Source organism: Girardinichthys multiradiatus, chromosome 11 (assembly GCF_021462225.1).
Source record: "Girardinichthys multiradiatus isolate DD_20200921_A chromosome 11, DD_fGirMul_XY1, whole genome shotgun sequence".
Classification (NCBI taxonomy): domain Eukaryota; kingdom Metazoa; phylum Chordata; class Actinopteri; order Cyprinodontiformes; family Goodeidae; genus Girardinichthys; species Girardinichthys multiradiatus.
In genome coordinates, this window is record NC_061804.1 from 43,568,790 (window position 1) to 43,590,692 (window position 21,903).

General features: G+C 39.9%; 1 protein-coding gene across 3 annotated transcripts in view; it reads left to right on the top strand.

The window, feature by feature from the left end:
* The window catches only part of opcml (opioid binding protein/cell adhesion molecule-like), a 508,488-nt gene that overhangs the window by 379,114 nt on the left and 107,471 nt on the right, over positions 1–21,903 (top strand). For all 3 annotated transcript variants that reach the window (XM_047379029.1, XM_047379028.1, XM_047379030.1), the window contains one exon: positions 15,520–15,755. In XM_047379029.1, coding sequence (XP_047234985.1) covers positions 15,520–15,755 — 236 coding nt within the window. The remainder of the gene's footprint in view (positions 1–15,519; positions 15,756–21,903) is intronic.

Genomic DNA, 21,903 nt, shown 5'->3' on the forward strand with positions numbered 1-21,903 from the left:
CTGAAAAGCTTTATGGAGATGAAGATTTCATTTTTCAGCACGACCTGGCACCTGCTCACAGTGCCAAAACCACTGGTAAATGGTTTACTGATCATGGTATCACTGTGCTCAATTGGCCTGCCAACTCTCCTGACCTGAACCACATAGAGAATCTGTGGGATATTGTGAAGAGAACGTTGAGAGACTCAAGACCCAACACTCTGGATGAGCTAAAGGCTGCTATCGAAGCATCCTGGGCCTCCATAAGACCTCAGCAGTGCCACAGGCTGATTACCTCCATGCCACGCCGCATTGAAGCAGTCATTTCTGCCAAAGGATTCCCGACCAAGTATTGAGTGCATAACTGTACATGATTATTTGAAGGTTGACGTTTTTTGTATTAAAAACACTTTTCCTTTATTGGTCGGATGAAATATGCTAATTTTGTGAGATAGGAATTTTGGGTTTTCATGAGCTGTATGCCAAAATCATCCGTATTAAGACAATAAAAGACCTGAAATATTTCAGTTGGTGTGCAATGAATCTAAAATATATAAATGTTAAATTTTCATCATGACATTATGGAAAATAATGAACTTTATCACAATATGCTAATATTTTGAGAAGGACCTGTATATAAACAAAGTACAACGTCTCTCTCACATTGTCACTAAGTCCTCACTGGAGGTCTGAGCTACCCTTTTTCCCATGAGTGCTACAACTTTTGGAACCCCATGTTACTTTATTCTGACATTCCCCTCTTCTGGCGCAGGGTCCAACCCATGCGGCAATTCAGCAAATGTTTGTACAAAAATGTTCTAGTAACCAAGATCACATTACAAAGAACCAAAGAAATGAATTCTGACATAACTATGTGTCACTATGAATTTAATGAAAGCAACATAAAGAAAATCCAGATGTTTTTTAACTGCAATTCAGTTCCATTAACAACTAAACACAAACTTTAGTTATTCAGTTCATCAATGTCTCACTTAGAAATTAGTCACATATCATCCTGATTTGTCTTGTATGAAGATGAGTATTAGATTAATGGACATCTAATGTAATTCAGATGCATAAACCCTACAAATTCGAATCTAATAAATAATTCCCACCAAGTATAAAGTCATGACTCTGATTCTTTATCAAAAATATATTCCTTACTTTTGGCATATCTTGAACTGTCAGCTAGCTTAATGGCACCAGGAAAAACTTTCAATCTAATAAATCACCCATGATTCTGCATGCAAAACTAATTCTTCAAACTAGTTTAAACTATTTCATTAACCTTTTAATAGTAAAACACATAAATCTAAAAGTCATGCTACATCCAAAAAAACATGTTATTAAGGCAGCGATCACTACAAGCATTTTGATGCTATTGTCTCTTAAACAGTGTTAAAACCCAGGAAGGGAGGTACTGAGATTTACCATGGGAGCAAAGGCATGAACTAACCTTTGATGGACAGCCTATGGGCGGACCCACAGTTTCTTCATTCCAACCCACCTTAGTGTACCTTAAACTGCAAAACTATTAACATGCACCTACCTCAGAAACAAGCTGCTTCTTAACTCTCCTGAAAACTCAAAGTTTAATCAATCTGGAATTTGGAAACATTATTCTAAACATGGATTATTGTCATGCAACAAACATTAATTCCAACAAAACAAAGACAAAATATCAAGACAAACAAATGGCCAAATTTGAAGCTTCAAGAATTAAAAGAAATTTTTAACAATCTCTTTTCAGAATATGTTTTCTCAGCCATATCTTTTAATGCTATAATTGATCAATTTTGTTATGACAATCTTCAGGATCCTTTTTTAAAAATGAGTGCACATAGTCCAAATAGATCTCAAAGTATTTAGAAGCACAGCAACAGTTTTCTCTTAAATGAATCCAAATTTACTGATGCTGAAACCTTTTGCTAATTCTTTGTACTGTAACTCTATAATAATAACTACAATCCTGAGAGTTATTGTTATAATTCTCTTTTTGTTTGGCTCAATTTGATCACAGCTATATTGCAGAATTTCAAGTTAAATGCAAAGACGTATTTTAATTCAATTCAATTCAAATTCAAAGATACTTTATTGATCCCCGAGGGGAAATTAGAAAAGTCGGCGTTGACATTTTTATGGTATACCAAACTAAGCAAAACTGCAGTTTTTAACTTAATCAGAAATTAAGATAAGAAGCTTGACTTCAAACTGGACTTTTTCCCACATAGTGTTTCAAAAAGAACAAACAGCATTTTCTTTAAATTGGCTATTTAAATTTTGAGAGTTGGGGAGAAACATTAGAAAAATTACTAGAACCCCTTTTTAATAATCCAAATGCTGATAAATGTTCCAATATTTTATCTCTTAGTAATCTGAAATCACCTTGTGTACCTTTCTACTCCTATGTATTCCTTTAATCTTTAAACCCTAAGAAATCAAACAAGGAGACTGGAGTTTGAGCCGACCATCCTCTTACTGTTAAGAGGGCCTTTATTTCTTTTCTTTTCCTAAAATGAAGGATTTTACTTGTCTTGATTCCGTTATAAAAATCCTAACCTTGGTTCCAAAACAAAACTCTTCAATCCCAATCTGTGTTCCCCAGAGTAGAAATTGTGAGTATTATTGCATTTCAAAGCCACCAAATGACTGGAACTCATCATTGGCTTAGATCTATTTTAATAGGTAATCGGTCTACCTTTAATTAAATATTATAATTTTATGGACCCAAAATTTATGGCTCACGGGTTTCAGGAGTCCAGGAACCACAAGTTGAGTACTACTGCATTGAACAATGGTGTTAACTTTCTGCAGAGATTGAAGGATTGGCTAAATATATTATTTCTGCTTGGACAATAATCAGATTTAAAATTATTAGTTCACAGCTCCTAATTTACCTCACATCATATTTGCTTCTAACACAGTTCATAAGAAGCTTCACACAAACATTATGCTAAAAAGCCAAAAACAAAACAAAAACCAGATCTGTTTTAAAATAAAGAAAAAGCATGCTTAAAAAACTTGGTACTGTGGTGGAAAATAACTCCACGGTTCTGAAGGCCTTTTCATGCAGAGTCTTTTAGGGAACATGAGATTAGTTTAATTTTTGTGTGGTACCACTGTCCAATCAGATTTTTTCTCACCTTCAAAAATAACCCAATTCTTTCCATTCTCATTTTAAAGGTTTGTTTTTACCAAGGAAAATGTGTTTAACAAAACCAATTACTCTCAAAAGTTTTAGTCAGTGATATCTTAGAAAACAAGTGTTTTAATATTCCTATGCAACACAGAACTGATTAGGTTTCTCTTTCCTTCCCCAAAGGGAGAAAAAAAGAACCTGCAGAACCAAGCCTTTCATAGTTTTTGTCAGGACCTGATATAAGGTACAGTGTAAATCAACACGCTGCATGAATCAGAAGAGGGAAGAAAAAACCTAATATAACCTCTTCCCAGCAGCTGCTGTGAAAAACAATGAATTTGTACTTTCCATAAGCGTCAGTTAACACTTGCGGACAAAAACTGCACCAAACTGTAAGTACTGTGTCAGAGACTGTATGAAGACCATCTGCAGTAGAACTAAGCCTGTTTTAATGAGGTCTCTACCCATTAGATTTATGGGATACAAAATCTGACAACAGCAAATAATACCTGAAGGAGAAACCCATCAGGTTTTACGCATGCGCTGGGTTTTAAAAATGCTCCTTCATGAGATCTGTCCTGAGAATATCATAGAAACACTTGGTTACTGCTGAGTTTTGGAGATGTTGTAACTTCCTCTGCTTTTAATAACTTTTAATAACTAGAATAATTGACCCTGAATATTCCACGACGAAAGAGGACTTGCTTCTCTGAAAGAATTAACCGGGAAGTATCTAATGAGCTAAGTTATCACCCTTTTAAAGATACTTTTCTAACCGTAAAATAATATTTTAACCCGCTATATCTGTCAACGTCAAGCAAGCGTCACATAAGCAGCGATTAATAAGCGTTCTTCGTTGCAGAAAATAGGAAAAGATTTATGCAAATGTGTGTGTGTTTGTACGTTACACCCATCAGTTTCTTAATCGCTCCAGAGTCAGACTGTCATGGCACACAGTCCTCTATCAGTCCAAAAAAACCAGGCCCTTCCCAGGTCTGTTGGTGAGACATTCAATCTTTCTTTGTCCACTTTAACTTCTTTCAGGAGGGAGAAAGAAGAAACTTTGCTCCGGCCTGTTTCTCTTCTGCCCGTTCAGCGGCAAGTCTGCCGTCTGGCTTTTCTCCTTTGTGAGGTGTAGAAAATTGCTAAAAACCACCCGCAAAACCCTGTGTTCTGCTTTATCCCATTGTTACCAATGAGAACCTCCCTGCAATTCCTTTACAGGGTGACCGGGTCCTCAGCTGATGTCCTCCCTCTCGCAACTCTGGAACCTAATTAATTAGTTAGGAGATGATGGTTAATGTGTAATAAAAATAATAATATACATTATATCATACAGAGCAACTTCTTACCCAGATATATTTGAAGACAAATAGTTCGGATCCAATCGGCCAGAAGCCGCAGGCGGGCACCCGGACTCCCCTTCGTAATATGGAAGTGGACTGAGAACAACTCTCAGGCTGGCCAGGCGTCCGTGTCCCATCCTGCGGTCTCCTCTGGCACGTTAGATCCTGTTCGTGACGCTAAAATTGTTGTGGAATTTTCTTATCAAAGTGGGTAGAAGTTGACTCATAACAAGAGAAAATCCGGACTTTGTCTTTATAAGTTTTATTCAAAGGCATTCAGCGTTTGAATGACTCTGTCACCGAGCAAGTCAGTGAAGCAGAGCCCCAATCAACAGTTACACACAGTATTTATACCAAACATTACAGTGTTATCTCAACTACAAAGAGTCTGTGTTTTATGACCCCAGACCCTTCTCGGGTTCAGAGGTGACAAAGTTATCTAAGAACCCATCTGTCCTTCCCGAGACATCCCCCTAAAGCATGAGTTTTAACCATTAAACTTCTGATAATGGCTTTACAGCTTCCTCCTCTAACACAGATGTTCTGAGGAGTGAGGTAACCTAAAGGTCATACACTTTGGAACACTTAATAAAAGAATTTCCATTACATATTCAAGTCACAGGACTGAATTATGTTAAAAAACAGCATGGCAGATAGTTGCTCTCTTAGTACCTTTTTCCCAAACATTTTGCTCTAAATAATTTTCCTAAATTTGATGTAGTTATTTAGGGGTTGAATTTAATTTAATTAGAATATAATTAAACCACTGTTTGTTTTAAGTTAATTAGGACAGTTTATTTTTCCTGTGTTCAGCTTTAATTTCCATTTTTCTACTGTATCCATGTCCCAAAAAAAAAATGTATGTTTTGCATAAAGAACAGTGCTTTTGCATAATTATATATATATATATATATATATATATATATATATATAATTGACTGTACTTGCTGGCAATGCAGAGGAGGTTTAAGTCTTGAGTAAAATATTTATTCATTTGTTTGCCTCACAGTCAACAAAGTAGCTTTGAACATATGCCAGGCACATCTTATTTTATTATTTTACCTACGCTGCTGAGAAATGCCTGCTTCTTGACTTGACCTCATATATTGACCTAGCACCTAGACTATTTTTTGACAACAGTTTTCTGCATAGCAAATGTATAAAAAAAATTGTGAGTAAGGAAGTAATAAATGTTGCATAGCATTAACTTTTATTTACGTGGTTCATGTTATTTTATGGAACTTTTCATATATTAAGTTCTCAGGGAACATTACTCCAGAGCTTGCTGAGAAACGTTTTCAGACCCTTTCCACATGAATTGTTTTCATTATAATCTTCTGTGTGCCGAGTTAGATACATTTGAGTAAAAATGTATCAACACCTTTCATGCTCTGCAGTAAAGTTGTGGTGGAAATAAAACTGAAATGCATCATCTACAGACTTAGATTTGGTTGTGCAAATAAACAACATATTAGACAGCAAATAAAAAGCAGAATACATCAGTGGTAGAGTGATATAAATAGCTGTCTAGAGAGACAGAACAAATACCTGTGATGAAGAAGCATGCTTTTCCACAGGTTTTATAAAAAAAATTAAAATAAAAATACCAGCGCCAGTTTTTAAAGATTTTCTTTCGATTTTTCTTTTTTTTTTGGATCATCTAAGCAATTTAGTTTTTCTAATTAATAAGATAATTTGCAATTAAATTGTTTAAGTAAAGACGGAGCGGCGGAATTTTGAATAACGGACATAGAGAAAAGCTGCTATTCTTTTTTTATTCCTTTCAAAGGAACTGTTCCATATCATAGATATACAGGTTCTTTACTCGTACTCGTCGTCTTCCGTTTTATCCGGGACCGGGTCATGGGGGCAGCAGACTCAGTAGAGACTCCCAGACGTCCCTCTCCCTAGACACCTCCTCCAGCAGAGCCCAAGGCGTTCCCAGGCCAGCCGAGAGACATAGTCCCTCCAGCGTGTCCTGGGCCATCCCCTGGGCCTCCTCCGGGTGGGACGTGTCTGGAACACCTCCCGAGGAAGGCGTCCAGGAGGCATCCAGTATAGATGCCCGAGCCACCTCAATTGGCTCCTCTCGATGTGGATTAGTGAAATCACACACTGTGTTGCAGCAGCAACACACACATCCAGTCTTGTTAGATTATACTGTGATTTAAGAAAGCAATGATCAAACATGCTGTTGAGACTAGCAACAGCAATGCTATCCTGTGTCGGTCAGTTAGCTTTGAAGAGAACACCTGTAAGTAGGGTCGTGCCGATCAGGATTTTGTTACCAGCTGGGTGCTTTTCCCAATACAGAGTCTCAGTTTTACACTTGTTTAAAGTTGATAAAAATAGTGTAGTTTGTAAATGCTGGCCAGGGAAGACTTCCAAGGCCAAAACATCTGCTGACAAAAACAGAAGACGGAAATCTGTCTCACATTTGCCAAAAAGACCCTTTTACGTTGGTGCTGATCTCAGTAATCCAGGACATAATATTCTATGTGCTTAGATGTAAGGTAATTGGACTTCAACAAGAGAGGCAATGAGGGAAGAAGTCTAGTTTATGCTATCTTGATGATTCCCAAAGCTTTTGGTGAAAATATTCTGTGGACTGATGAGACATAAGGGGAAATGTTTGGAATGTGTGTGTCCCATTACATCTGGCATTATACTACCACAGCATTGTAGAGTAACAACATTTCAAAGGTGAAGCATTTTGGTGGTAGAGTGATGGTCTGACTATGTTTAGCTGCATCAGGACCTGGGTGACAGGCTGTAATTAATGCATCAATGATTGAGATACAGTAGCATGACCATAAAATCTTTTTCATGCTCAAAAACCTTCCAGTGGGGCTGGAGAAAAACTCTGCAGTTGTTGCTGCTAAGGGTGGCACAACCAGTTATTAGGACTAAGAGGCAATTACGTTTTCACATACGGCCAGGTATGATTTGATGGCATTTTTAGCGAGGTGAAGACACCAACAACACTTGAAATACTGAGGAACCAACTGTATTAATTAACCAATGTGCTTTTTGGCCTTCTTCAGGGTCATTGCAAAACACATAACAGTTTGTTTTCAAATAACAAAAGCATTCCATAAATTCGAATGAGCCAATCACACATTCAAACATAATCAAGCTGAACAACCACATTCAAGGGGGTGGTGCTTGCTGGCTGGCTGAACCTGAGCCACAATGGGCTCTGGGATGAGCCACATCACATTTGAAGGGAAAATCACCTCATATATTTAAAGATACAAGGTCCAAAAGGTCCACACGACAAAGCATACAACGTAGTTTACACATAGCAATCACAAGAACTGTGAAAGAAAACTATTACTGGTTCATTCCAGAGCCTGTTGAGGCTCAGGTTCAACCAGCAAACACCCCTTGAATGCTGATCGATCAGCCTGTTAATGTTTGAATGTGTAATTGGTTAATGAGATGTTTTTTTTTCTGTAACATGCTTCTTTACTTGAACCCAAACTGTATGAAGTTTTGAAATGACCCCGTTGAAGGATGCATGCTAAAACACATTGGTCTGTTATTAAAGTTGGTTCTCCTTTTAAGTGTTGCTGGAGTCTTCTCCGCACCATACTCTTTTTGTCGCCATGAAAGTAGGTAAAGTTGTGCCAGTAAATTTTGGATCTTAGGTAGCTTTTTTCCCATCAATAAATAAAATTGTTTTTTGAAATTGACATTTTTTATTTACTCATGTTATCTTTGGATGATGTTAAAATTTGTTTGATGAAACATTAAGCCACTGGCAAGCCATGCCTCTCATATTTCAGTCTTCTCTTCTCACCTGATACCTGAAACCCACCCTCCACAACTCAACAAATTTAGGCACACACACAAAATAGGTTGCAGTTTTAACTGCTGACTTTTTAAGGTCAGCTGTTTTATTATTATTATTTTATTTGTTAGTATTTACTTATTATTCTTATTTTCATTTATTTGTTTTTAGGTTTGTTTGTTTCTCGGACCGCTTTGGGCCTTCTGTGAATACCATGAAGCTCGAATTGGGGTGGGGTTGGAGCATGGGGTACCTTTTCAAAGCACGGTATTTTGTTCATTCACATGCAGTGCCTCATTTTACTAGCATACATCTACTCTTCAGTGGGCTAAAGGTGAGGTGTGATCTGGAACAGTTGCCATCACAGGGTATCACAGAGACAAGCAGGATGGATAAGCAATCTCACACTCACATCTCCTTCCTGTGAGAGATAGTGTTAACCACTAAAACACTCTGCTTTCTATCAGCAATCACCATGATCATAACATTAAGTTAAGCCACCCTAGTATTCACAAAAGAGCAGGTATTTATTTCATGCAGAATATGCATCACCCGCAGGCTTAAACAAAAAGGCCACAGTTTAATGACTGCTGCTGACCTTTAGATTTTTTTAAGGCCATTACAGCTCCTTGAGCAGATATTTCAGAACATGATCACCTTTGTTTTTTCCTTCCACTGAACAGTAATGAGTCGTGTTACCTCTAGTCACACACACACCTGCTGGTTTCTGCGCAGGCTGTTAATGGTTAAATTGGAGCATGCATAAAGCCACACCACCACCATAGTTCAACCAGAAATACTGACTGAAGTAATGACTAAATAAATATGGTTGAAAATATATATATATACACAGTACAGACCAAAAGTTTGGACACACCTTCTCATTCAAAGAGTTGTCTTTATTTTCATGACCATGAATATTGTAGCTTCCCACTGAAGGCATCATAACTATGAATTAACACATGTGGAATTATATACTGAACAAAAAAGTGTGAAACAACTGAAAATAGGTCTTATTTTCTAGGTTCCTCAAAGTAGCCACCTTTTGCTTTAATTACTGCTCCGCACACTCTTGGCATTCTGTTTATGAGCTTCAAGTGGTGGTCACCTGAAATGGTTTTCACTTCACAGGTGTGCCCTGTCAGGTTTAATAAGTGGAATTTCAAGCCTTATAAATGTGGTTGGGACCATCAGTTGTGTTGTGCAGGAGGTGGATACAGTACACAACTGATAGTCCTACTGTATAGACTGTTAGAATTTGTATTATGGCAAGAAAAAAGCAGCTAAGTAAAGAAAAACGAGTGGCCATCATTACTTTAAGAAATGAAGGTCAGTCAGTCTGAACAATTGGGAAAACTTTGAAAGTGTCCCCAAGTGCAGTCGCAAAAACCATCAAGCGCTACAAAGAAACTGGCTCACATGAGGACCGCCCCGGGAAAGGAAGACCAAGAGTCACCTATGCTGCAGACGATAAGTTCCTCCAAGTCACCAGCCTCAGAAATCGCAGGTTAACAGCAGCTCAGATTAGAGAACAGGTCAATGCCACACAGAGTTCTAGCAGCAGACACATCTCTAGATCAACTGTTAAGAGGAGACTGTGTGAATCAGGCCTTCATGGTAAAATAGCTGCTAGGAAACCACTGCTGAGGACAGGCAACAAGCAGAAGAGACTTATTTGGGCTAAAGAACACAAGGAGTGGACATTAGACCAGTGGAAATCTGTGCTTTGGTCTGATGAGTCCAAGTTTGAGATCTTTGGTTCCAACCACCGTGTCTTTGTGCGGCACAGAAGAGGTAAACGGATGGACTCTACATGACTGGTTCCCACCGTGAAGCATGGAGGAGGAGGTGTGATGGTGTGGGGGAGCTTTGCTGGTGACACTGTCAGGGATTTATTCAAAATTGAAGGCATACTGAACCAGCATGGCTACCACAACATCTTGCAGCGGCATGCTATTCCATCCGGTTTGCGTTTAGTTGGACCATCATTTATTTTTCAACAGGACAATGACCCCAAACACACCTCCAGGCTGTGTAAGGGCTATTTGACCAAGAAGGAGAGTGATGGGGTGCTGCGCCAGATGACCTGGCCTCCACAGTCACTGGACCTGAACCCAATTGAGAAGGTTTGGGGTGAGCTGGACCGCAGAGTGAAGGCAAAAGGGCCAACAAGTGCTAGGCATCTATGGGAACTCCTTCAAGACTGTTGGAAAACCATTTCAGGTGACTACCTCTTGAAGCTCATCAACAGAATGCCAAGAGTGTGCGGAACAGTAATCAAAGCAAAAGGTGGCTACTTTGAAGAACCTAGAATATAAGACATATTTTCAGTTGTTTCACACTTTTTTGTTCAGTATATAATTCCACATGTGTTAATTCATAGTTTTGATGCCTTCAGTGTGAAGCTACAATATTCATAGTCATGAAAGTAAAGAAAACTCTTTGAATGAGAAGGTGTGTCCAAACGTTTGGTCTGTACTGTATATTCATATAATTAAAATTTTTAACAAGTATCATCTACATTGTCTGGTGTTACATTTTGGCTGTCTTAAGAGCCCTTTGTAAATGTTTTTGCTGCCATTCTTGTTGCTCATAGTCTCTCTCAGCCTCATTTCATGGAATTTTTCTCACACCTTATTATACGCACACACAGACATACACACACCCTTATGTTCAGCAGGGATGTTCTAATCTGTGAATCTATGAGTTCTTGTTTAACTCTACTTACAAGAAACAGTGTCTGGAATAGCAGACACTGCTGGCTGTGTGAAGCTCTATGGGTGACTGTGAGCTGTACAGAAACCCTTAGTGTAATAAATAGTACCCCTTTACTGCTGTTTTCACAGTTTGTGTTTCTTCTTTTCAGTCATCTTTTCCTCCATTATCAGTGTTATTGGCCAGAGAAGTCAGAGACTGGCATGGTACCATGAGCAGAAGTGGAAGGAGAAAACAACATTTTACCCAAAGAAGAAAAAGACAACCCAAATTCAGTGAAGTTGGGACATTGTGTAAAAAAATGAATAAAAACAGAATACAATAATATGCAAACCCTGTTCAACCTATATGCAGTTGAATCCAACCAAGACAAAATATTTAATGTTCAAACTAATACTGTGGTGTGTTTGTATGGTTGTGGGGGGCGTGGTGGGGTCCGCCTGCCCCGGTGTATGCCTCTTGCCAGGTGTGTTTGTCCCATTTTGGTGTGTGGCAGAGGCTGGGGTGGTGTTGCGTGGGGCCCTTTCCTTGCCATCATGGCACGCTGTGTGGTGGGGGCCAGGATGCGGCGGGGTTGCTTGGAGTAGGGCTGTGTGTGGAGCGTGTGGGTGTATCTTCGTCAGCTTTTCGGAGATGGAGCTCATCTGTGGGGATGTGCTCGTGTGGAGGGGATTCATGGCATTTGGGTTCAGGGACATGTGTTCGATATCTGTGTCCTGGTTGGGGGTGGCCCTGTGGAGAGATTCATGTTGGGGTTCATGGCAGGTGGGGGACTCATGGGGTTGAAATCAGAATTCATTGGGGGCTTGGGACTGTTTCATCCTGTGGCAGCTCTGGTTGGCGGGCTCATTTGGACCAGGTAGAAAAAAGGGGTCATTGGGGACTGGCGTTGGGGTGGGGGGTCAAGGTCCAGGCTGGGGTCACTCAGAAATGGGGCTTCTGCACTGTGGCTGCTGGGTGGTTCCACTGGAACTCTCCCCTGCTCTTCTCTGGGCGGTTGCAGTTTTTGTGCAAATATTTACTAATTTTGAATTCAATGCTTGCAACACATTCTAACAAAGCTGGGACAGGGACATGTTTACCACAATGTTAGATCACCTTTGCTTTTAACAACACTCAATAAGTGTTTGGGAACTGAGGAACTGGTGCTGCGTTAGCAGTGATTCAGGCGCTGTACAAATCTGTTGTGGTGAATAGAGAGCTGAGTCACAAAATGAAGCTCTCGATATACCAGTAGATCTAAATTCCTACCCTCATCTATGGTCATGAGCTTTGGGTCATGACCGAAAGAACGAGATCACGGATACAAGCGGATATAAGCGGCCGAAATGAGTTTCCTCCACAAGGTGTCTGGGGTCTCCCTTAGAGATAGGGTGAGAAGCTCAGCCATCCGGGAGGGACTCCGCTATTTCTCCCGTCGAGAGGAGAAGCTGTTATAACTTGTGCAGAATGTGACTTGGCATTGTCTTACTGAAATAAGCAGGGACGTCCCTGAAAAAGATGTTGCTTGGATGGCAGCAGATGTTGCTCCAAGACCTGCAAGTACCTTTCAGCATTACTGGTGCCTTCACAGATTGTCAAGTTACACTTGCCATGGGCACTAACACACCCCAATACCACCCCAGGTGCTGGATTTTAAACTTTGGGCTGATAACAATCCAGATGGTCCTTTTCCTCTTTGTCTCGGAGGACACGACGTCTATGATTTCCACCACTGTGTTAACTGACAATGGTTTTCTGCAGTGTACCTGAGTCCATGTGGTAATACTTGTCACAGAATGATGTCAGTTTTTTTTGCAGTGCCTACTAAGGGGCGGAAGGTCACGGCCATTCAATGTTGGTTGTCAACCTTGCCACTTATGTGCAGAGATGTCTGCCGATTCTTTGAATCTTTTGATAATATTGTGGACTATAGATTATGAAATTCCTAAATTCCTTGCAGTTGTACATTGAGAAACTTTGTATTTAAACTGTTGGACTATTTGCTCACGCAGTTGGTCACAAAGTGGTGAACCTCACCCCATTCTTGCTTGTGAATGACAAAGTACAAGCTAATGCATAACTAAACTAATAATCTATAAAGTTTATCAGTTTAAACATTAAATATCTTTTCTTTGTAGTGAATTCAATTGCGTATAGTTTGAACCGGATTTGCAAATTATTGTGTTCTGTTTTCATTTAGATTTTAAACAAAGTCCCATCTTAATTGGAATGGGGTTGTAACAAAATTAATTTCAGTAAACTGTGAAAATATATTTACATAAAAGAAAGGATAGTACATATAAATATAATTGAAGTAAAGGTCTTACAATGGGAGAATGAGATATTAAAATGAATTATTCCTACTTTTGTTTGAAAGGAGACATGTCATGCTTTTAAATCCTTCCTTTCCACACTTAAATCATTCAGTTGTGGTGTATATAAACTGGAAATGCAGTGCTTTGGTCTGAACTCCTTGTTATTGCAGCTCTAGAGGCTCCTCTTTTACCCCTGTACCGAGGTGCGTCTAAGAGCAGCTCATTTTGGTATTGTCTCTTTAAATGCTACTGAGGCACTTCAAACCCTGCCCCCTCCAGGTCAAAGAGCACTGCTCTTCAACACGTTTGGCCATTTTGTAGTTTGATAACAAATCTAGAATAGAATCTAAAACAATGCAAAACTGTTTATTTAATAATACTATTCAAAACACGCAGTACAGATGATAGAGAAAACTGAACAGACTGAAAAATATGACCCAAACAGAATACAAAGATATCTATGCAGCACCTGGAGAGACTACAGTGGCTTCTCCACAACTTTATCCCTGACCTGTCTGGTGTGTTCCTTGGACTTCATGATGCTGTTTGCTCCCCAATATTCTCTTAACCAACCTCTGAGGCCGTCACAGAGCAGCTGTATTTGTACTGAGATTAGATTATACACAGGTGGACTCTATTTAGTCATTAGCATTTTTTAGCAATTTTCAGTTTTTTATTTGTAAAAAAATAAAAGGAAATCATGTATAATTTTTGTTACACTTCACTATTGTATACCACCTTGTGTTGGTATTTCATATAAACTTCCAATAAAATATATTTAAGTTTGTGGTTGTAATTTGACGATATGTGGAAACTCTTAAAGACTGCAAGTACACAACTATATGTATTTAAAGGCAAAAAAAAAAAAAAGGATTTTGCATGATATGTCGCCTTTAAGAATTTTTTTACCTTCTCACAAATATAAAAGTGTGCATAAATTTATTTTGTACATGTTTGCCATTTAAACTTTCCGACTTGGGTCTGATATTTTAGGTTTGCTTAAATAAGCTTCTCACAATAGTTTGTTGGAATTTTGTCCCATTTCTCCTGACAGAAATGGTGTTAAAGACTAAAGGTTTGTGGGCTGCCTTGCTCACACACAGTTTTTCAGCTCTGCTCACAAATGTTCTACTGGACTGAGATCAGACCTTAGCAATTGTCACTCAAAAACATTGACTTTGCTGTCCTTGAACAACTTTATAACTTACCTGGTCAGGGTGTATGTGGAAGACCTATCTGTTCCCAAGCTTTAACTACTTGGCTGATGTCTGGAGATGGTGCTTAAATATTTCAATAAAATTGGTATTTTCTTATGATGTCATCTATTTTGTGAAGTGCACATTTGACCATCATGTTTCTTTAAACTTGAAATTATACTAACACTTTGGAGCGGCCCAGCCAGAGTCTGGGAATGCATCTGGTAGAGAATCTGAGGAGGAAACTAAAGATAAGGAGGCTTCTAAACCTCAGAGAATTGGAGCACCTGGCCATGGATATTTCACCAAGATATCAGGGGAAACATGCAAAAGCTGGTCAGCAATAACAAGGCTTTGCTTGCTGTAATACCAATAAAGATTAGTCCACTGATTATTTATGAGGGAACTAAATAATTTGCAACATTTTTCTTAAAATGGAAATGCAGTTGTAAAAGGATAATTTTTTTGCTCGAAATTGATACTCCTTTAACAGTGTTTTAATATCGTTTTGGAGATGCTTTTCTCCAGATTCCAAAATTATTTATATCTAGTTTAAAGTAGGCAGAGCTGCATACCCCAAACACTGCTATGTCCTCAGTTATTTAACAAAGAAGCCAAATTGAATTGTTTGTTGAAAAAATAATTACACTCTAAAAACACTAGCCTACTACAAAATATCAACAAAATCACTACTACAAAATATGTAAAATCTTTTAATTTAAGGCAATTATAAACTTTCTTTTTTCTCTGTAAAAGGGCAATGTTATCCATTTAGTATTGATCTTTAATCCCACATTAGCTTCCATTGTTTTTTCAGTTCATCTGGGCCTGTCATTGGTGTTTGGTGCAATTTGTTGGATGATGTTAACACTTACTTCAGAGATGTTTTAAAGCAATGACTTTGCAGCCTTGACATTAAACATCTTCAGCCTCACTTACAACATCCTAGAAAAACTGCTATTGTTGTAATTGATTTTTTGACATTTTAAAGGTATCTGAGGCAAACTATTGTGTAAAATGCTAAGTGGTATTTCTCTTTCTTTCTACCACTCAGATGCAGTGTTGACAGCAAAGTCTCTCGAGTGGCTTGGCTCAACCGCACCACCATTCTGTTTGCAGGGAGGGAGAAGTGGTCTTTGGATCCTCGTGTCATTCTGATGGAAAACACTGCCATCACAGAGTACAGCATCAAGATCCAAAATGTTAACATTCATGACGAGGGACCTTATGTCTGTTCCATTCTGACCAACAAGAAACCAAAATCCACAAAAGTGCATCTCATTGTACAAGGTAAGTTAATGGAGTTCAAACAGCTGCTGCAGTTTGTTAGGGATTCATTTCAGCTGCCTGGTGTCAATCATTTTCTTGGTTTTTACCCTGTCGGTGTTCACTGTCAGTTTAAAAATCCAAGGGGAAAGCTTTGGAGGGTATGATTAGATGGAATTTAGTGAGCATCAGACCTGATGATGAAATTGGCATTCATTCACCATTTAATTTTAAATTCCCAGTCAATATTAATTGTGGGTGCTGTAAAGAAAAGAAACATCTTTTCATCTTGGTTTAATTAACACTTTCATCAACCAGTGAGCTCAAGGATCATGGATTTCTATTAGAAGTCTAATGCCTGGAGTTACACCAAAAGACATTTCTGAAAGATCAGACATAATTACCACATTACCTGGAATAGATATCTGATGGAGAATCAAAATGAGAATGTACAACATGAGAACTAGGCTGTCTACAATCCTGAAAAGATAAAGACTCCCCTGTTTAGAGTTCTATAATTATAGTCTTGGGTAAAACATGTTAAGTAGAAGTAAATAAAAAAATTATCTTATTGACCTAAGAATTTTTCTGTCTCATTAAATCATACCTTAATTATGACCGGCCATCTTTTGTAATGCCTTAATTAACAATGTTATCTTATGTTGAAATGACTTCCTTGGCTGTAGCTTTAATCAAACAAAATATTATCAAGTCTCTCACAAAATATGAATTCACACAATGTAATTCCCCATTATTCTATCCAACCATGGTCTGTAACCATGGAATGTCTTACCATCTGCACCACTCCAGTGGAGATAAGATCTGGAGATAATGCAAGTCTATACAAAACAAGTAATAAAATCAGTACAGTTTACACCAAAACAAATTAACCTTAAAGGGCAAAACTTACCAAAGCTACACACCAAATAAGCTCTGCCTCCCTGTCCACTGACGCCATGGCAGAAAGTGTGAGAAATGTAGGAATTTGTCACCAGAAATATAGAAAACTGGTATGCTCGACTATGAAGCTTCGGACAGTGCGGCTGGAGTCCGCGCTGCTCACAGTACGCCCGACTATGTTCTGCCCTTAAGACACCATCAGTGCTTGTAGATTGTGTTGATATTTTAAACCTGTATGTGAGATCTCTGCTGGCTGGTTCTGGCACTTCATTGTTCTCAGCTGCAACTCATCCAGCTAATGAGCTCATGGCTTTTTAAGACAGCTGCTGACACAGTCTGTTGCTGGAACATAGTCTCTGTTATGTGGACTTCTGTCAGCCTGCCTGATCACTTGTTGTCCTGCCTTCCTGTCGATCTGCCCATCTTTCTGCCTGCCTGTTGCCATATGGAACTCTTCTTCAGGAAATCTGCACTGTAAATATTTCCACCGCCAGAACACTCTCTCTCTGCTCGGATCCTTGGGGCTTCCTCATCCTCTGGCTTCTAACAACTCTAATCAAGGTTTACCTAAGTTGGAACAATAAAACCTAATTTCAATCTAATTATGTGCATCGAATCTGTGTCATCTTCTGATTTGGTTATATTTCGACAACCTGAGTAAATTAATGATAGTATGTTCCAGCCAGCAGACATGTCGAAAAACAAATCAGATGAAGATGAACAGACCTCCTGGAGGGAACGCCTCCAATCCACTGAGACCATGCTTCAACAGTAGCTACAACAACAAAGGACGACAGATGCCCATCTCACGGAACTTGGTGGTATGGTACATGCCTTAAGTGAAATATTAACCAATATTTCACCCGCTCCTTCCAATCCTCCAGCTCGTTCTGAGAATCCTCAGCCACCCACAACCCACTCGTCCGGGATCCGAGAACCTGATTTCCATCCGTCTGAACTTTTTGATGGCAACCCTAATAATTTTGGTGGGTTTTCTCTCTTTTAGTCGTTCCCCTTCTCTGTTTCCGACTGCTGCTTCCAAGATCACTTTTATTGTTACCTCCCTAAAAGGATCTGCTTTACGCTGGGCGCACGCTTTTCTCACAACTAACCCTATTGAGTCTCTGAGTTACGCTGTTTTTTTCAGTCACTTCAAGGAAGTCTTTGATCAACCACTCCAACAGGAGACAGCTGCTAAGAAGTTACTTACCCTCAAACAGGGAAAGAGGGCATTGGCGGAGTTCGCCATCAACCACCGGGTGGCAGCACAGGAGGTGGGTTGGGATGAAGCGGCACTCAAGGGTATTTTTGTGAATTCCCTTACAGATCAGATAAAGGACCAGTTGGTTTTAAGAGATCAACCCGTGAGACTGGATGATTTAATCAAACTGTCAATCCGTATTGACAACCGCCTAAGAGAGAGACAAGCAGAGAGGAATCATAAGTCAGAGTGGCAGCACTTTATGGCACCTCGGACCGCTTACCTTGATACACCCACTTCCTCTTCGGAGGGATCTGTGGAACCTGAGCCTATGCAGGTTGGTCACACTCGTCTCTCTCCTGAAGAGCGACAACGTCGTTTTGGGGCTGGTCTTTGTTTGTATTGTGGACAAGGTGGACATTATGTTGCAAGATGCCCTGAGAAGGGAAAAGAGGGGGCTCGTCAATAGGTCAGGGGACTTTGATGAGCATGTCCCATTTTTCCCCTATATCTCGTCTGTGTTTTCCAGTCACTATTATTATTGGCCAAGAAAAGTGTCCAGTGGATGCTTTTATTGATTCTGGTGCAGAACAGAATCTTATTTCCTTGGATCTAGTTGACAAACGTAAGATACCTTCTCAGTTTCTCAACCACCCCCTTTCTGTTTCGGGCATCACTGGTCAAACCATATCTCAGGTGAAGTTTAAAGTGCCCCACCTTCACATCATTACCTCAGGTAACCACCATGAATGGGGTGAGTTCTTTGTTGTCTCCTCTATCTCCCCACAATTGGTTCTAGGATTTCCGTGGTTGCAGAGACATAATCCTGCGATTAATTGGGTGGAGGGCAGAGTAGAGAAGTGGAGTGATTACTGTCTCCAGAATTGTCTAAAGACTGCTGTCTCTCACTCTAGCAAACAAATTGAACCACCTGAGCCTGTTGATCTGTCTAAGATTCCTCCTGAATACCACAATCTTGCATCTGTTTTTAGTAAACAGGGGGCTCTTTCTTTACCCATGCATCGCCCCTATGACTGTGCTATTGATCTCCTCCCAGGTGCTCCGTTACCATCCAGCAGACTATACAATCTCTCTGGACCGGAGAGAAGAGTCATGAAGGAGTACATTGAGGATTCCTTAGCATCCGGGATCATTCGGCCATCTACCTCCCCGGTAGATGGCGCCGACTTCTTCTTTGTGGGGAAGAAAGACGGCACATTAAGACCCTGCATTGATTATAGGGGGTTGAATCAAATCACAATCAAAAATAAGTACCCCTTACCACTCATTGATTCTATACATGACCAATTACACTCTGCCAAGATTTTTACCAAGCTTGACCTGCGCAATGCGTATCATCTGGTTCGGATCCGAGAGGGAGATTCCCCTGGGACATTTTGAATATTTGGGGATGCCTTTTGGATTTTTCAGGCTCTTATAAATGATGTTCTCCGTGATTTCCTCAACCTCTTTGTGTTTGTTTATCTGGATGATATTTTGATTTTCTCTCAGAACACTGATCAGCATCACCAGCATGTCAGGACCATACTCCAGAGGCTTTATGAAAACCAACTCTTTGTAAAAGCCGAAAAATGTGAATTCGGTGTTTCTTCTGTGACCTTCTTGGGTTTTATTTTTGAAGCAGGCAGGTACAGAACGGATCCTGAGAAGACCAAGGCAGTGGCAGAGTGGCCTACTCCAACGGATCGCAGGCAACTCCAAAGGTTCTTAGGTTTTGCAAATTTTTATAGAAGGTTCATAAAGAACTACAGTCAGGTCACTGATCAGAAGGTCTGGCTCTCCACCAAGAATATTAAATTAAAGGATACTACTCGAAAGTTGGCCCCCCATTTCATCGGTCCTTTTGTCATAGAAAGGATCATCAACCATTCTGCGGTGAGACTCAAGTTGCCAGCTTCTATGCACATTCATCCTACCTTTCATGTTTCACAGATCAAGCCAGTCTCGGAAAGTCCCCTGAATCCACCCACCAAGCTCCCTCCCCCTGTTCGTCTCATTGATGACCTTCCAGCTTACACGGTCAATCGTATCCTGGATGTTCGACGTAGGGGGCGTGGTTTTCAGTACCTTGTGGATTGGGCTGGATATGGACCTGAAGAAAGAACCTGGGTACCTCGTTCTCTTATCCTGGACACTGCTCTCATTACATCTTTTTACAGACGTCATCCGGAGAAACGTTCGGGATTGCCTGGAGGCAATCGTTGAGGGGAGGGTACTGTGAGATCTCTGCAAGCTGGTTCTGGCACTTAATTGTTCTCAGCTGCAACTCATCCAGCTAATGAGCTCATGGCTTTTTAAGACAGCTGCTGACACAGTCTGTTGCTGGAACATAGTCTCTGTTATGTGGACTTCTGTCAGCCTGCCTGATCACTTGTTGTCCTGCCTTCCTGTCGATCTGCCCATCTGTCTGCCTGGCTGTCGCCATATGGAACTCTTCAGGAAATCTGCACTGTAAATATTTCCACCGCCAGAACACTCTCTCTCTGCTCGGATCCTTGGGGCTTCCTCATCCTCTGGCTTCTAACAACTCTAATCAAGGTCTACCTAAGTTGGAACAATAAAACCTCATTTCAATCTAATTCTGTGCATCGAATCTGTGTCATCTTCTGATTTGGTTATATTTCGACAACCTGAGTAAATTAATGATACTGTAGCTGTAAACCGTTACATTTTCACATGGCTATTTATCTTTTGGTGGAACTGTTTGTCCATTCAGGTGCTCAAAGGAAATGCCTGTTGTGTTGGAACTGGTACTTACTGTCCTCAAAATATGAACCAACAAATTAAAGTTCACACAAATAATATATACCTCAGTTTTGGGGTTAAATATGATATCGGCCTTCATATGAAAAATAAATGAATGTATAATACTTTTTCCTGCTTTTTTCAAACAAAATAAAGACAGACAAAAATACCACATTTCTGAGGTGGCTCTGAGGTAGCAGGCAATTGGACACAAAACAGGATTAGTTCTTTGGTGTCCTTCCATCCATTTTCTATACCTACTTAATCCTCACAGGGTTAAAGGTGGTTGTTGGTACTTATTGACTACAGGACTGCTGCTCTGAGGTCTGTGGTCATGAAATCCTTTGAACAACTGGTGTTGAAGTACCTGAATGATGTCACAGGCCCCCTGCAGTTTGCCAGGTCGGCAGAGAATGCTGTCAACTTGGGACTACCCTTCATCCTGCAACACTCGACCACCCAGGGATGTACACCAGTAACCTGTTTGTAGACTTCAGATCAGCCTTCAGCACCATCAACCCAGACATCCTCCACCAGAAGCTCATCCAACTCAAAGTCCTGGCCTCCACCTGTCAGTGGATCAAAAGCTTCCTGGAGGACAGGCAGCAGCAGGTGAGGCTGGGGAGCATCTTCTACTGCACAAGAACCCTAAGCACTGGTGCCCCCCAGGGGTGTGTTCTCTCCCCACTCCTCATCTCCCTCTACACAAACGACTGCACCTCAGCGGACCCATTTGTAAAAAACCCTGAAGTTAGCAGATGACACCACCATAATTGGACTGATCCAGAACAGTGATGAGCCTGCATACAGACAGGAGTTAAAAAAGTGAATATGTAGAAAAAAACAATAAACTAACTGTCTCACCTGAGTCCAACAATGTGTCTTTTGTTAATGGTTTAAGGTACCTAGTTTCTCTTGTAAAACCTAATAATTGAACAAACCCACATATGAACATTTTCTCCTGAAATAGAGTGGATTTCTGTGATGGATGTATTCTTTATCTGATTGCAAGTACCACACCCTCACATCTGTTCCATGATTTTTAAAGACAAATACATGTACAGGTACACGATAGTTAATATTTATTGGTTTTTGATAAGAAGGTTCACTGGAACCAATAGAACCAGTGAACCAAGACTTGGACCAAAACCAAGATTTTGTTAACGAGACACTAAATGAATAAATGAATGTGTTCCCCACAGGCATGACTGAAAAAATTTCTTTTTTTTTTACATTTTTCTAATAAATCTAAAACAGGCTGTTATTAGAAAGAGAACATCAAAAATTTTATTTGAAGCAATCCTA